General features: G+C 48.3%; 1 protein-coding gene across 1 annotated transcript in view; it reads left to right on the top strand.

The window, feature by feature from the left end:
• LRRC40 (leucine rich repeat containing 40) overlaps positions 1-14,958 on the top strand; it is a 33,919-nt gene extending 18,961 nt beyond the window's left edge. The window contains exons 11-15 of the mRNA XM_083157738.1: positions 1,868-1,975; positions 3,669-3,779; positions 8,337-8,414; positions 9,333-9,518; positions 14,404-14,958. Coding sequence (XP_083013864.1) covers positions 1,868-1,975; positions 3,669-3,779; positions 8,337-8,414; positions 9,333-9,518; positions 14,404-14,509 — 589 coding nt within the window. The 3' untranslated portion in view covers positions 14,510-14,958. The remainder of the gene's footprint in view (positions 1-1,867; positions 1,976-3,668; positions 3,780-8,336; positions 8,415-9,332; positions 9,519-14,403) is intronic.
• The last annotated feature ends 207 nt before the right edge of the window (positions 14,959-15,165 follow it).

The raw sequence follows: 15,165 nt of genomic DNA, 5'->3' as shown, positions 1-15,165 counted from the left end.
TGTGTTATATATATACGGGGCAGTACGGACGGTGTAGTGGTCAGCATTACTGCCTCACAGCGCTGAGGTCATGGGTTCTATCCCCACCATGTGTTATATATACGGGGCAGCATGGATGGTATAATGGTTCGCATTACTGCCTCACAGCGCTGAGGTCATGGGTTCTATCCCCACCATGTGTTATATATATATACGGGGCAGTACGGACGGTGTAGTGGTTAGCACTACTGCCTCACAGCGCTGAGATCATGGGTTCTATCCCCACCATGTGTTATATATACGGGGCAGTACGGACGGTGTAATGGTTAGCATTACTGCCTCACAGTGCTGAGGTCATGGGTTCCATTCCCCACCATGTGTTATATATATATATGGGGCAGTACGGACGGTGTAATGGTTAGCATTACTGCCTCACAGCGCTGAGATCATGGGTTCTATCCCCACCATGTGTTATATATATATATATATATATATATATATATATATATATATATATATATATATATATATATATATATATATATATATATATATATATATATACGGGGCAGTACAGACGGTGTAATGGTTAGCATTACTGCCTCACAGCACTGAGGTCATGGGTTCTATTCCCACCATGTGTTATATATACAGGGCAGCACGGATGGTGTAATGGTTAGCATTACTGCCTCACAGCGCTGAGGTCATGGGTTCTATCCCCACCATGTGTTATATATACGGGGCAGTACGGATGGTGTAATGGTTAGCATTACTGCCTCACAGCACTGAGGTCATGGGTTCTATCCCCACCATGTGTTATATATACGGGGCAGTACGGATGGTGTAATGGTTAGCATTACTGCCTCACAGCACTGAGGTCATGGGTTCTATCCCCACCATGTGTTATATATATATGGGGCAGCACGGACGGTGTAGTGGTTAGCATTACTGCCTCGCAGCGCTGAGGTCATGTGTTCTAATCCCACCATGTGTTATATATACGGGGCAGTACAGATGGTGTAATGGTTAGCATTACTGCTTCACAGCACTGAGGTCATGGGTACTATTCCCACCATGTGTTATATATATACGGGGCAGTACGGATGGTGTAATGGTTAGCATTACTGCCTCACAGCACTGAGGTCATGGGTTCCATTCCCACCATGTGTTATATATACAGGGCAGCACGGATGGTGTAGTGGTTATATTACTGCCTCACAGCACTGAGGTCATGGGTTCTATTACCACCATGTGTTATATATACGGGGCAGCACGGACGGTGTAGTGGTTAGCATTACTGCCTCGCAGCGCTGAGGTCATGTGTTCTATTCCCACCATGTGTTATATATACGGGGCAGTACGGATGGTGTAGTGGTTACATTACTGCCTCACAGCACTGAGGTCATGGGTTCTATCCCCACCATGTGTTATATATACGGGGCAGTACGGACGGTGTAATGGTTACATTACTGCCTCACAGCACTGAGGTCATGGGTTTGATTCCCACCGTGGCCCTAACTGTGTGGAGTTTGTATATTCTCCCCATGCTTGCGTGGGTTTCCTCTGGGTACTCCAGTTTCCTCCCCATAATCCACAACTATATTGGTAGGTTATTTAAAATTAACCCTAGAATGTCTGTGTGTGCGTGTACATGTGGTAGGGAATATAGATTGTAAGCTCCACTGGGGCAGGGACTGATGTGAATGTTCAAATATTCCCTGTGAAGCGCTGCGGAATATTTGTGCTCACTCTCGCTGCACAGCGTATTGGGGCGAGATGTAAGAGGACACATCTGTATTAATTAATTATTGTTTAGTAATAGATAAGCCATAAGTACAAAATATTAATGTCCCATCTTTATTCATCTTTTTAACTACCGTTCCTCCAGTGATAAACAGGTGGTCGTCATTCCTGAGGGTGTGTTCAACGCAGCCGGCACTTCCCCTATCGCAATTGTAAATTTCAGCAAAAACCAGCTGGCGGAGGTTCCTGCAAGGTAAGAGACAGTAACGCGCTTTACAAACACAGAGGGTCATGCTTCAAACCTTCTAAAGATGACAAGCAATGGAGTTACCCATAGCAACCAATCAGTAAGGTAAGTAGATATTATTTTATAGGAAGTACTAGATAAGTGAATCTGGTTGCTATGGGCAACAACTACTAGCTCTCAATAGAAAGCTTGTTAAATCTCCCCCAAAGGTTACCGGAGCTAGTTATATAGGTACATGTGACCTCTCATCTAATCACCTCCTCCAACTCCCGTGTCCAAGACTTCTCTCGCGCTGCCCCCCTGCACTGGAACAACCTCCCGCCACCCATCAGGCTTTCTGATTCCCTTACCTCCTTCAAGCGCTCCCTCAAAACACACTTTTTTCAACTAGCCTATCCCTCCTCCTCCTAACCTCTTTTGATTCTCCTATCCTGCCTCCGTTCCCATACGTTCCTACTTATCCTATTGTTTTTCGTTCGTCCACCCACCTCCTTTTAGTATGTTAACTCTTATGAGCAGGGCCCTCCTTCACATACTCCCCCCTACCTCTTTACCTCACATGTCCTCCTGTCCTGTTCTTCCCTTCCTCTACTTCATCTTCAGTCTCCTCGACAATTTCGACACCTACTTAGGAACTGATGCTGATTTTAGTTCTACCAGCTATACCCCTATTTATGCTGTGTTTTATCACCACACCCTGTACGTTACCTTGTAATTTGTTTTTTTGTTTGCTATGTACGGCGCTGCGGACACTTTGTGGCGCCTTTATAACTAAACGTACTACTAATACATGTTCTAGAAGTACACCCATGTATAATACAACACTTTTTCCATTTCCTTTGATTTTTTTTTTTATCCATCTGCGCCTTCCCGTTTTAGTAGGAATGGGTCGGCGAGCTAAGCTGCGTTGCGTGAATTTGTAAACCGTGGAGAAAAGCTGCAAAATGATGTTCTAATAGCTTTACATTGCCAGGGGAAGTGCGTTCTAATTTCACAGCACTTTCCCAGTCAAGTATCTGCTTTCTAAGAGCCCTTGACATGAATTTTAACACCTTCCCACTTACTGCAAATAACTGGCATCACGTTCCACTGCTGGATCCCTGTTCTGTGTGATCTCCGAGTGTCTATAGCTTGTACATTTCATGGGGTCCAGTTGTCAAATATATATTGGTCGCTTTTGTCAGGGGTGTTCCGTATCGCCAGAATGTATGAAGGAGGCACCGGCTGCGATCTCTTTTCTTCCCATCGGCAGCCGTATCCCCTTCGCAGGATCTATGGGGGATGCAATGCTGCATTTAGAAGCTGATTGGCTGGTTGTTTATCAGCTTCATACATCTGGCCCTTAGTGTTATATTCCCTTAGTTCTATTGAAGATGCGATGTTGCTATGGGCAACCAATCGTATTCTAGCTATTATCTTTTAGAGGGAGCTAACTTAATAAGAAGTAGATTCTGACTGGTTGCTATGGGCAACATCTTAGAACTCCTATCTTGGTAAATAAAACCATACATCGGTTCTTCCAAACTGATCACCTCGGACGTAATTCAGTAAGAGGATTGCCCTGGAGTCCTGTGGAGGCATCACCTGGCCGTATGGGAAACTGAGTGGAGCGGCCTAGAAAGCTTCGCTGTATTAGTTATTAACCGTAGAACTCTTAAGTAGGTAGTTCCAATATCAATCATATTTGATTTACTTACAGGATAGTGGAACTCAAAGATTCTGTGTGTGATGTCAACCTCGGCTTCAACAAGATTCCAGCAATTTCCCTGAATCTGTGTATGCTGTTAAAGCTAACGCACCTAGACATGCGGTAAGTGCGTGATCCATAACTTTCAGACTGGTGCAGGCAAATCCGTCCCGCCTCCTGGCCCGTAGCTCCCGCCTCCTTTCCAGTAGCTTCCCTGTCTGTAGCTCCCGCCTCCTGGCCCGTAGCTCCCGCCTCCTTTCCAGTAGCTTCCCTGTCTGTAGCTCCTGCCTCCTGGCCCGTAGCTCCCGCCTCCTTTCCAGTAGCTTCCCTGTCTGTAGCTCCTGCCTCCTGGCCCGTAGCTCCCGCCTCCTTTCCAGTAGCTTCCCTGTCTGTAGCTCCCGCCTCCTGGCCCGTAGCTCCCGCCTCCTTTCCAGTAGCTTCCCGTCTGTAGCTCCTCCTCCTGGCCCGTAGCTCCCGCCTCCTTTCCAGTAGCTTCCCTGTCCGTAGCTCCCGCCTCCTGGCCCGTAGCTCCCGCCTCCTGGCCCGTAGCTCCCGCCTCCTTTCCAGTAACTTCCCTGTCTGTAGCTCCCGCCTCCTGGTCTGTAGCTTCCGCTTCCTGGCCCGTAGCTCCCTCCTCCTTTCCAGTAGCTTCCCTGTCTGTAGCTCCCGCCTCCTGGCCCGTAGCTCCCGCCTCCTGGCCCGTAGCTCCCGCCTCCTGGCCCGTAGCTCCCGCCTCCTGGCGTGTAGCTACCGCCTCCTGGCCCGTAGCTACCGCCTCCTTTCCAGTAGCTTCCCTGTCTGTAGCTCCGGCCTCCTGGCCCGTAGCTCCCGCCTCCTGGCCCGTAGCTCCCGCCTCCTTTCCAGTAGCTTCCCTGTCTGTAGCTCCCGCCTCCTGGCCCGTAGCTCCCGCCTCCTTTCCAGTAGCTTCCCTGTCTGTAGCTCCCGCCTCCTGGCCCGTAGCTCCCGCCTCCTTTCCAGTAGCTTCCCTGTCCGTAGCTCCCGCCTCCTGGTCCGTAGCTCCCGCCTCCTGGTCCGTAGCTCCCGCCTCCTGGCCCGTAGCTCCCGCCTCCTGGCCCGTAGCTCCCGCCTCCTGGCCCGTAGCTCCCGCCTCCTGGCCCGTAGCTCCCGCCTCCTGGCCCGTAGCTCCCGCCTCCTTTCCAGTAACTTCCCTGTCTGTAGCTCCCGCCTCCTGGTCTGTAGCTTCCGCCTCCTGGCCCGTAGCTCCCTCCTCCTTTCCAGTAGCTTCCCTGTCTGTAGCTCCCGCCTCCTGGTCTGTAGCTCCCGCCTCCTGGCCCGTAGCTCCCGCCTCCTGGCCCGTAGCTCCCGCCTCCTGGCCCGTAGCTCCCGCCTCCTGGCCCGTAGCTCCCGCCTCCTGGCCCGTAGCTCCCGCCTCCTGGCCCGTAGCTCCCGCCTCCTTTCCAGTAGCTTCCCTGTCTGTAGCTCTGGCCTCCTGGCCCGTCGCTCCCGCCTCCTGGCCCGTAGCTCCCGCCTCCTTTCCAGTAGCTTCCCTGTCTGTAGCTCCCGCCTCCTGGCCCATAGCTCCCGCCTCCTGGCCCGTAGCTCCCGCCTCCTTTCCAGTAGCTTCCCTGTCTGTAGCTCCCGCCTCCTGGCCCGTAGCTCCCGCCTCCTTTCCAGTAGCTTCCCTGTCTGTAGCTCCTGCCTCCTGGCCTGTAACTCCCGCCTCCTGGCCCGTAGCTCCCGCCTCCTTTCCAGTAGCTTCCCTGTCTGTAGCTCCCGCCTCCTGTCCCGTAGCTCCCGCCTCCTTTCCAGTAGCTTCCCTGTCTGTAGCTCCTGCCTCCTGGCCCGTAGCTCCCACCTCCTTTCCAGTAGCTTCCCTGTCTGTAGCTCCCGCCTCCTGGCCCGTAGCTCCCGCCTCCTTTCCAGTAGCTTCCCTGTCTGTAGCTCCTGCCTCCTGGGCCGTAGCTCCCGCCTCCTTTCCAGTAGCTTCCCTGTCTGTAGCTCCCGCCTCCTGGCCCGTAGCTCCCGCCTCCTTTTCAGTAGCTTCCCTGTCTGTAGCTCCCGCCTCCTGTCCCGTAGCTCCCACCTCCTTTCCAGTAGCTTCCCGGTCTGTAGCTCCCGCCTCCTGTCCCGTAGCTCCCGCCTCCTTTCCAGTAGCTTCCCTGTCTGTAGCTCCCGCCTCCTGGCCCGTAGCTCCCGCCTCCTTTTCAGTAGCTTCCCTGTCTGTAGCTCCCGCCTCCTGGCCCGTAGCTCCCGCCTCCTGTCCCGTAGCTCCCGCCTCCTTTCCTGTAGCTTCCCTGTCTTTAGCTCCCGCCTCCTGGCCCGTAGCTCCCGCCTCCTTTTCAGTAGCTTCCCTGTCTGTAGCTCCCGCCTCCTGGCCCGTAGCTCCCGCCTCCTGGCCCGTAGCTCCCGCCTCCTGTCCCGTAGCTCCCGCCTCCTTTCCAGTAGCTTCCCTGCCTGTAGCTCCCGCCTCCTGTCCCGTAGCTCCCACCTCCTTTCCAGTAGCTTCCCTGTCTGTAGCTCCCGCCTCCTGGCCCGTAGCTCCCGCCTCCTGTCCCGTAGCATCCGCCTCCTTTCCAGTAGCTTCCCTGTCTTTAGCTCCCGCCTCCTGTCCCGTTGCTCCCGCCTCCTTTCCAGTAGCTTCCCTGTCTTTAGCTCCCGCCTCCTGGCCCGTAGCTCCCGCCTCCTTTCCAGTAGCTTCCCTGTCTGTAGCTCCCGCCTCCTGGCCCGTAGCTCCCGCCTCCTTTCCAGTAGCTTCCCTGTCTGTAACTCCTGCCTCCTGTCCCGTAGCTCCCGCCTCCTGGCCTGTAGCTTCCCGGTCTGTAGCTCCCGCCTCCTGTCCCGTAGCTCCCGCCTCTTTTCCAGTAGCTTCCCGGTCTGTAGCTCCTGCCTCCTGTCCCGTAGCTCCCGCCTCCTTTCCAGTAGCTTCCCGGTCTGTAGCTCCCACCTCCTGGCCCGTAGCTCCCGCCTCCTGTCCCGTAGCTCCCGCCTTCTGGCCCGTAGCTCCCGCCTCCTTTCCAGTAGCTTCCCTGTCTGTAACTCCTGTCTGTAGTTCTCGCCTCCTTGCTCATAGCTTCCGCATCCATTCTGGTTCTTTATGGAGTCTTCCGCAATCTGCATATAGTTCATTTAATGCTAGCAGCAGGGAAAGCGTGTAAGACGCACAACAAGGCTGAGTTTCCACCTTCGTAGCACAAAATATCTTGTGTAGACAAGCTGTATATTGTGTAAGAGCTGAGAGGTAAAGGTCCATACACACTGGGCGTTTTTGCGCAGCGTGTATGTACAACGATGTTGGGTCTAATTCGCTGGGCTGAACTAAGCTCAGTACATACACACTGAGCGTTTATCACCCGTTTTATCATTTTTTTTTCTGGGGGGTGGACAACTTTCCATTGGACGCTGTGGAAAGCCAATCACTCCCTCACTTATTTGCTGGTAATAGCAGCAGATGAGCGGCCGGGCCAGCGATGATGCAGGAGCGAGCATCAGCGCTTATCGCTGCCCCATACACACTGGGTGCCCTGTGTGTATTTTCCTTAGTGTACAGATCGCCTGCTCTTACCTTGTTGTTACATTTTCGGGTCTTCCACGCTATTCCAAAATAGATTTATCGCACTTTTTTTTTTTTTTTTTTAATATTCTCTTTTTATTAAGCGTTTTTGTCAGCATCCACATAAAAGAGCAACTTGGAACCGAACTGAAAAACGACATTTGCACACATGATAAATACTAAACCACAGATAATACAGGGACTGGGTGAAATGTGTGACGGGCTTTTATCTAGAGCCCCCTAGTATTCCACAGGGGTTGATTTGTTAATTTGCTGTATAATAAACTCCCATCCTAGCAATACAGTTTCCCATTGAGACTTGGATTACAATCTGATCACTGATGAACTGTGTTCTCTATGTGCAGTGATTTATGGCGCACTCGGCACTACATAGATATCACACAACCCTGAATAAGCGACGCACTGTTCTCCGAAATGGACAATTCCCCAAGCTGTGACCCATAATGGTGCCGCAGTCATTGCTAATGCATTATTAGACTATGCTTCTCTTCTGCAGGTAACCGGTAGCTTATAGTATACTGGAAAGTGGTTTAATACCTGCAGTAATTAGTCAGAGACTTCCATGTTAATGGCCTCCGTAAATACATTTGCTAGTCACCATCTTATCTTTACCAAGTATTTACTTGTCTGAGATACTTTATAAATAAAAATCTTGTATGTTCTAATTTACATTTTCTTATTTTATCCCCTAGGGGGCACTGGGAACACTGGGTATCACCTGGAGAACAGAGTCTGGCACCAAATGGTTACTAGTTTTTTTTCCCAACTACCCCAGACTCCACCCAGTATGCGGCTGACATGTTGACGCATGAAAAAACGGTCGACATGGTAAAAAGGTAGACACAAGAAATAGGTTGGCATGGAAAAGGTCGACATGGCGTTTTTTCATGCTTAACTATCCACGTGGGAAAATATAATAAGGAGGCGAGTGTAGCTCGGCACCGTGCCCGAAGCATGGCGGGCCAAGTGATAGACTTATACGGCGTCAGCGTCTGCAGACACCGGAAACATGCAAAACTCCTGTCGACCTTTTAGTAACCGTTTAGTGCCCAGACTGTCTCCTCTCCAGGCTATACCCAGAGTTCCCTGTGCCCCTATGAAGAAATGATTTGACAGGTAAAACCATAATTCCTCTTTTTACATTGCAGGAACAATGCGCTTGTGTGTGTTCCCGATGAGCTGGAAGCGCTGACGCGGCTGCGGACCATAATCCTTTCTTTTAACAGGTCGGTAAGGGTCGTCACACCAGCGAGTGTTGTGTAATGCCGCCAGGATAGCGGTGGAAGGGGGTCATGCGCCGTCCTATTACACCATTAGCTGTCTTCTGGACATTTCCTATATTGCAGGTTTTTGTTCTTCCTTTATGGCTTCCTTCTGTGTCTTCATATGATCAGGCGCAGCAGCATGGTTGTATTGATTAGTAGAACATAAGGGGATGGGCATCGTTGTTGTTGCCATTGATAGCAATAGTGCACCTGGCCATCGATAGTATGCAATGGATGACCATCTATGTTTTTACCGATCGATGGTCATCCATTATTTTGTTTTTTTGACTGATTGGCCTGTGCACCAATCAAAACATGGGGCAGGAGCTTTAAGGGTGTCAGAGGCAGAGCTATGTTCAGTGGCCCAGCACTTGGGGGGAGGGGGGGGGGGGGCATGTAATAGTGCAGTGTGACCGGGACTCGGCAAACGTGTCTGATTGCTGATGATGTCCGGTCCAGTGTCTGGGATATGCATGCAGCACACTGCAGAGATAGGGTCCTACAGGGCTGATCCTAGGCCAGCCTGGGAGTAACCGGGTCAGAGGTGCAATGTAAAAGGGGTCTGACCCGCGTCACAGCCGAGATGAACCCGTGTTCTAAATGACTGGCATGGCTCAGGTTTGTGGTGTGATAAATAATCTTGGTATTTATTCTAGTGACCGCTAAAGTTTCACATCTTCGTCATACACACGTGTGCTGTCTTTGTGCTTCTGATCGCAGAGGCCTCGTCCTTAATGTGACATGTAGAGCATATTTGGTTTTAGGTTACCTTGTTTCGCTCTGGGATCTAAAGCTTTTGAATTGTGGACAGTTAGATTTATGTAAATCTATTAATTCACGCAATATAATTCATTTCTATACTTTCATTTCGATCCCCAGGTTTAAGTCCTTCCCAGACGTTCTCTATCGCGTCCCCACTCTGGAAACTATTCTCATCAGCAGCAACCAGATCACTTCCATAGATCCCCTACAGCTGATCAAACTAAGCAAGCTCTCGACACTGGACCTGCAGAATAATGACCTCCTGCAGGTCCCTCCGGCCTTGGGCAACTGTGAAAGTCTGAGGTAGGGGACAGCTAGCCGCAAATACACCAGCTTTATCCCCCTAACATCCGCCAAACTCAGGGCCACCGCCGCAGCTGCCAGTGTGTACCAGCGATTGTGCAGAAATATGCAAATGATGCAGCCACCTAGATTTGTCCTGGAACGCCCACAACAGCAGCTTTGTGAGTCTCCGCATGTGTGTACATTGGTAGCAGATTTATCAATTATTAAAGGTTGGCGTAGCGCCATGGTTACGGAGAAGGGCCGCAGGATGTAAGTCACCGGAGCCATTGCAGCTCTGTATAGGACCAGTCACATGCTCAGTCACGCCCAGAAATGGATGAAAACAACTCTAGCGGCACATGGGCAGTGTGACTTAAATGCATACACAGTCGGCCAATAAGTGCTCATCTGCAGTACATCTCTGAACCGAGTAAAGGAAGATATTAACCGATGTCTGAACACACACCGAGCCTAATTCAGCACGAATTAGAGAATTTGTATATTGAGCAACTAGCAAACGACGGTGCATGCGTGCTGTTCGCATTGCACAGGTGCGAGGGGAATTAGCGGCAGAAAAATGTGAACGGGCCTAAATGCAAAGTAGCCACATTTTAAAATTCATATAAAATCATCAATTCAAATAGACCAGCATAAATGTTACAATGTATAAACCGTATCAAATCCTAGAATAACTAAGTCACTATGGGCCTTATTTTGGTTCATTCTTTCTGACAAAATCCTTCTTAGATGGACAAAACCATGTGCACTGCAGGTGGGGCAGATGTAACATGTGCAGAGAGAATTAGATTTGGGTGGGGTTTTACTGCAAAGTGAGATCTATATTGCAGTGTAAACATAATGCAGCCAGTATTTACCCTGCACAGAAACAAAATAACTCACCTAAATCTAATTCTCTCTGCACATTTTACATCTGCCCCCCTACAGTGCACATGGTTTTGTCCATCTAATGGCCCCCACACACAGCACAATTTTCAGGCACTTTCTGAGCGATTTTACTAAATCGCTCAGAAAATGCCTGAAAATGCATGTAAATCGCTGTGTATATAGCCCACACAGCGATTTACATGCGCACCCCCGCCGTTCTGAATCTGCACAAGATTCAGAATGGCCCGGTCAGTCAATTCATAACAGTCGCTCAGAAGCTCCTGCTCATCTCCCGCATGTGTGGCGCGGGGATGAGCAGGGCCATCTGAGCGACTGTCATGCCGGTGACTGTGACTGTCAAGCCCCGCTGCCACCGACCTGGAAGCCCCGCCGCCGCCGCCTGGAAGCCCCGCCGCCGCCGCCGCCTGGAAGCCCCGCCGCCGCCTGGAAGCCCCGCTGCCGCCGCCTGGAAGCCCCGCCGCCTGGAAGCCTCGCCGCCGGAGCCCAGCAGAGACGCTTCCTGGACCTGCCGGGTGCCGCGCCCGCCCTCTGCAGTCAGATGGAAGCTGCAGTGAGAGGACGCGACGCTGGAAGACAACGGAGTTGGTAAGTATATTCTTTTTTATTTTTTTACACTGTGCCACCAACGGTTGAGGGGAGAGGGGGATGCCACACTATACCACCAACGATTAAACTTTTTATATGGGGGACTAAAACTATTAAACTGTGTATGCATATATATATATATACTGTGTGTATATATATATATGTATATGTATATATGTATATATATATATATATATATATATACACTATGTATGTGTATGTATGTGTGTATATATATATATATATATATATATATGTGTGTGTATATATATATATATATATATATATATATATATATATATATATATATATATATATATATATATACTGTGTGTGTGTGTATATATATATAGCGCAGTCTGGGCAGGCACATCCAGAGTAGCCAGCTGCACAATGTCCAGTCGTGACAGATTTGAGATCTCCCGTGCTGAATCTCCCAATTTGAATCTCTGACACAAATCTCTCTGTATGTGGCTCATTGTCTGAAATGAGCCAATTAGTGAAATCTCTTGTGCTGAATCTCCCGTTATGTATCTCTGGCACACATCTCTGCGTATGTAGGGCCCTTAAGAAGGATTTTGTCAGAAAGAGTGAAGTAGAATAAGGCCCTATATTATCTTACAATAAGGCCGTCTCTGCTGTATTAGGCAATTTAAAAAGGAAAACCCATTTTAACAAGCTTATAAAGCATTTGAACTTCTTTTTTAATTGCCCAATACATATATTGCCTTTGTTGGTAGTTACAGAGAAACTATAATATTGATACTTTGTTATTTATACTGTTTATTAATTGTAACATTTATACTTTTTTTTTTTATTGGAAATATGAATTTTTGTAATCATTTCATCCAGAAAGCAGTAGTTTTAATAATAACCCAACACTTCTACCTGCGGTAGTCTCATTTGCTGATTGAACAAAGATTCCCTGCAGGAAAAATGTCTTACAGCTGGGGTATGTAACATGTGGTCCCTAAACTGTTGAGGAACTACACATCCCAGCATGCCATGACAGTTTTACTCAGCACACCACTAAATGTACCGGTATATTATCCACCTTATTTTCATCTCTTCTCAGGTGGGGTACTATCTTAACAACCATTGATCTATGCAAGGAAAAAAGGAGAAAGGGGTTGCGAGGTTTGATGCACACCTGTTTTTCACACTTTAAAGGATCAGTTTTTATTACAAATAAAGTTTAATTTTAAAAAATGTCCCGTTTTTCTTTTATTCACAGAAACTCCGGGGCAATTGACAGTTAGACATGGTGAAATTAGAGGTTAAAACGACATACTAATATCACATATAACATATATGGTGTGTGGGATAACCTGTGTTCTGCATTTTAACACACTACATACAATTTCCTAAACCTATCCCACACACCGTGTATGTTATATATGATATTAGTATGTCGTTTTAACCTCTAATTTCACCATGTCTAACTGTCAATTGCCCCGGAGTTTCTGTGACGAAAAGAAAAACAAAGGGACATTTTTTTAAATTAAACTTTATCTGTAACAAAAACTGATCCTTTAAAGCAGGGGTCCTCAAACTACGGCCCGCGGGCCAGATGCGGCCCGCTGAGGACTTTTATCCGGCCCGCCTGGTTTGCCGCTGCCCAAGCGGCAATCCCTCTCACTTGCCTCACTTGCTGGGAGGATGGACGCCGGGCAGGCTGGCTGGACGGGCGGGGGAGTGGCCTGGGACGTCAGGGGAAGCAGCAGTGTCTGCTGGTCCGTCCTGTCTCCCTGCATAAGCTTCTCCTATGCGTGTGACGTCATCACGTCACACGCTGCGGCTGCAGAGAGGAGAGAATCCGGAGAGAGGAGCCGGACGAGAAGCCAGCAGGGAGGGAGCAGTGGCACTGACAGTGTCCCAGTCCGCACACAGTCTACTCTTGACTGTGTTCTTATTGTTAGAGGTGCGTTTTTTTTTTTATACTAACATATTTAAATATATGTACATATATATATATATATATATATATATATATATATATATATATATATATATATATATATATATATATATATATATATATATACATATATACATATATATACACACAGTGGTCGAAGTGGGGCGGTATACGGGGGTATGCCATACCGCCACTTTAATCTGAAGATAAAAAAAAAAACTTTTTTTCCCCCTCAGGATGCTCTCTGATCACTCAGCAGCGCATATTGTGCTTTTGTAATACCCCTGTACAACGGGGCAGTCTGGCAGGGGACGTTGATGGACAGGGGGGTGTCCGAAGGTGCGCACTATATTCACTCTTTACTTTTCCATACCCCCACTTCAAAATTTCCACTTCGACCACTGTATATATATATATATATATATATATATATATATATATATATATATATATATATATATATATATATATATATATATATATATATGTGTACACCACTCAGCATGCACTGTACATCCCCCGCCCCTGTCTGTTGTGGTGGCTGCCGTTACTGTGTACAATTGTACACAGTAACGGCAGCCACCACAACAGACAGGGGCGGGGGATGTACAGTGCATGCTGCGCAGTGTATATATATATATATATATAATTGATTCGATACAACCCTCCTGCGTTCGCCTTTCTGTTTAAAAAAAATGGCCATACACACCCAAGTCCGGCCCTCCAACAGTCTCAGGGACAGTGAACTGGCCCCCGATTTAAAAAGTTTGAGGACCCCTGCTTTAAAGTGTGAATAACAGGTGTGCATCAAACCTCGCAACCCCTTTCTCCTTTTTTCCTTGCTAATAGAAAACTGGACAGCAACCTGGGATATGTAGTACTGCAGCAGCCGGAACACATGTTGAATACACAACTGCCTTACAGGTTAATGTGCAAATGCTGAAACTCTATCCGTCCTTGTACAAGTTTATTCCAAAATTCCCTGTAACTGCGGAGCGCGTTATTAATGTTAGGAGCGTTCAGCATATGTTGTAAAACATTTCCAACAGTGCGTCCGTCTCTGACCTGAGAAAATGAGGTTTCCTGTGCCCAGAAATGTCACAATTTGCAGATTAATGAGATTTCAAACTCTAATAAATTAAAACCTACCTGTGATAAAAACTTTGGTATCATTCAGTGGTGAGTAACCATCGGATGTGGAATGTGTAAGCGTAGACCTCTGCTCGCAGCGTAGCTGGGGATTTGGGTGGCGGGGTAGGCGCGTGTTCGGCGGAGCTGCGTTAACCTGTTCGATAGGCTGCCTCTATAATACTCACTAACCTGCTCTTGCACAGAAAGTCGCTGCGCGATCTCTACAGCATCACACATGATGCCCAATCAGGTTTAATAATGAAAGTTCTGATGCGTTCAGTTGGGAGGAGTTCAGGTGATGTCACCGGCATTGGCCCCACAAGAGTGGGGATGGTCTAATACGGTCATGTTTCATTTCCGCAGATCTCTGAACCTGGAAGGAAACCCTTTTCGGAACCCACGGGCGGCTATTTTAGCAAAAGGTACTGTAGCCATCCTGGAGTATCTCCGAAGTCGCATTCCGACCTGATTCCCCTCCTGCACAGACTGGGAGCTGTCAGTCCTAAGATTGTTAGGAAGGTGCTTATACCGCCGGCATTGCTGGAAGGGAAGCGGGGTCATACCGGATTGCTCCAGTCAGGCGATTAACGTTCAATTGGGCCAATCCTATGGCAGCCGGATAGAACGAGATGGATCCTGGCTGCATTTTCCTCCATGCCCCATAATGGCCCTCCGGAGCGAAGCATTGTATTGGATTCTTGTAATCGGCATACATCCACGCGGCCATCTTATTATCATGGTGGGTTGCTGCTTCCCTGTGATTCTATGCCTCTGTGCATCCATTGTTACTTCCGTGTCACTTGTGCATAATGCATGATATCTGGTACCAATGCCTGGCACTATGACCACACTACTGGGAACACACCACTTTTTGTAAACTGACTAAATACAGTGATCAATAAAGCTGCATTCCAAAAAATCGAAGGTGTCTCTGTGTAAATGCTGCAGTTTAATATTTGTATTGTGACAGTGGGCCTTATTCTAGTTCACTCTTTCTGACAAAATCCTTCTTAGATGGACAAAACCATGTGCACTGCAGGTGGGGCAGATGTTACTTGTGCAGAGAGAATTAGATTTGGGTGGGGTTTTACTTCAAAGTGAGATCTATATTGCAGTGTAAAAATA

This window comes from Crinia signifera, chromosome 8 (assembly GCF_055691185.1).
Source record: "Crinia signifera chromosome 8, ASM5569118v1, whole genome shotgun sequence".
NCBI classification, from domain to species: domain Eukaryota; kingdom Metazoa; phylum Chordata; class Amphibia; order Anura; family Myobatrachidae; genus Crinia; species Crinia signifera.
The sequence above is the reverse complement of the archived record's forward strand: the minus strand, read 5'-3'. Positions and strand labels throughout refer to the sequence as shown.